Consider the following 1,644-nt stretch of genomic DNA (forward strand, 5'->3'; position numbering starts at 1 on the left):
CACTTTCTAGCTGCGTGCAACGTTGAATCATAGTCTCCCCGTCTTTGATCTCCATTTTCTACGGCGGTAAACTCACCATTTTCTATGTAGTATGAAGTTTCGTTGTAACGCTCCTCGGAAAACCCAGGCCTTTTTGCCTTCAGAGCCTTCGTCTCAAGTTTGGCCTGAAAGGAAGAAAATTTATATTTAATTAAACTACCCTTTGTGTGACGTCAGCGCAGACACTATATGCCTTAATGGCACTTGAATTAAAGCAACATGGGACACGGATTTTCTAAAATAATGATCTCCAACCTCCAGAAGATAAAAAGCTCAAACTAAACCTTGAGAGACTTTCTAGATCATGAAAATAATTGATTATGCTCATATAATACTTCAACTCCCTCGCACGACCCATCGCTTGCAAGGCGGTCTTGCTGACAACAGATAGTCATGGACAAAATTAGGTCGTCATACCACCTGCCTCGCCGCCCCACGTGGCGCGCCAGGTAAATATTAATCTTGCTGGGTTTCTGGCCTGCGCTACAACACCCACTTTCTGTCAAGCTTTCTGGTCAATATTCTCATTTACTTCGTAGTCTGTCCGTGAATTCTGTATTCATTTGAGAACTATTTAGATATCCAAAGTATTTTCTGGCTCTTAGTCCGGGGGCGGGCCATGAGTGCAGAGAAGAATGCGACGAAGCCAGGGAAAGGGGATCGAACAGCACCGCCGGCGAGGAGGGATGGGCGAAATACCAATCTATTTCTGAAGAACTACCGCCTATCAGGACGTAATCAAAGAGTCAGTAGTTATTCCTCCGGCCATTAATTCAACAAAACCGAGTTATTAAGAGCAAGGGCTGACATTCGCCGCTGAATGAGGTGCGCCGCCACCCAAACTCCGCGACAGCATATGTTAGGAAACCTTTCTCGTGCCCCGACAGGATGTTTACTCATGATGCCCCACACCAGTGTATGGAACCCATTCTCGTCTCGCCTAATGATCGGAGGACAGAAATAACTGCACAAGGTCACGACCTTACACGTGACTCGTTTGCTGAATGAAGATTAAATAAAAATAAATCGAAAGAAATTCGAAATGCGTATGCTGGTCACTCCCACCGCGCCCTCGCCCTCGTATTCCCTTTCCACCTCCCAGCCTCATTACCGCCCAACAATGCTAACAAGATCGTAAATATGCAGCGGGGTGAGCTGCCTGCTGGCGGTGCCACCAAAGTGCCACACCAGCCTGGCACCTTGGCATCGAAGCGCCCCCCGGGAGGTGCGTCTCCAAGAGCATCATTTGTTTACCAATATAGAAATGCGAATACTTTGCCCTTTTTGCTTCTGCTTTGGAGATACCTGTGCCCGGAAGATGACGTCACAGGTGCGTCAAGCCTTCGTAATAATGTTCGTGGCGGGTTGTTTACAAGCAAGAGCAAGGAAGACCTTTTTATATAAATATAATCCGCTCAAGATGTTTATGAGGGGAAGAATGAGGGGAATTCGGGACTATATACGGCCTGCTTTCGGGAAGGGGAGAGGGGGGGAGGGGGCGGCTCCGTTGCTCTGACTTCTCTCGCTTCTTCAGTGTTTCGATTATATTCTGTGCTTGACCTCTTCGTTTTCCCCTTTATTTCTTGGTTTAGTAGTGTAATCTAA

General features: G+C 47.0%; 1 protein-coding gene across 1 annotated transcript in view; it reads right to left on the reverse strand.

Moving 5' to 3' along the window:
• Positions 1-1,644, reverse strand: part of LOC119586280 (RNA pseudouridylate synthase domain-containing protein 2-like) — a gene marked incomplete at its 5' end in the record, with an annotated part of 99,349 nt that overhangs the window by 21,247 nt on the left and 76,458 nt on the right. The window contains 1 exon segment of the mRNA XM_037934984.1: positions 77-164. Coding sequence (XP_037790912.1) covers positions 77-164 — 88 coding nt within the window.

The sequence above is a fragment of the Penaeus monodon genome, chromosome 21 (genome assembly GCF_015228065.2).
Source record: "Penaeus monodon isolate SGIC_2016 chromosome 21, NSTDA_Pmon_1, whole genome shotgun sequence".
NCBI classification, from domain to species: Eukaryota; Metazoa; Arthropoda; class Malacostraca; order Decapoda; family Penaeidae; genus Penaeus; species Penaeus monodon.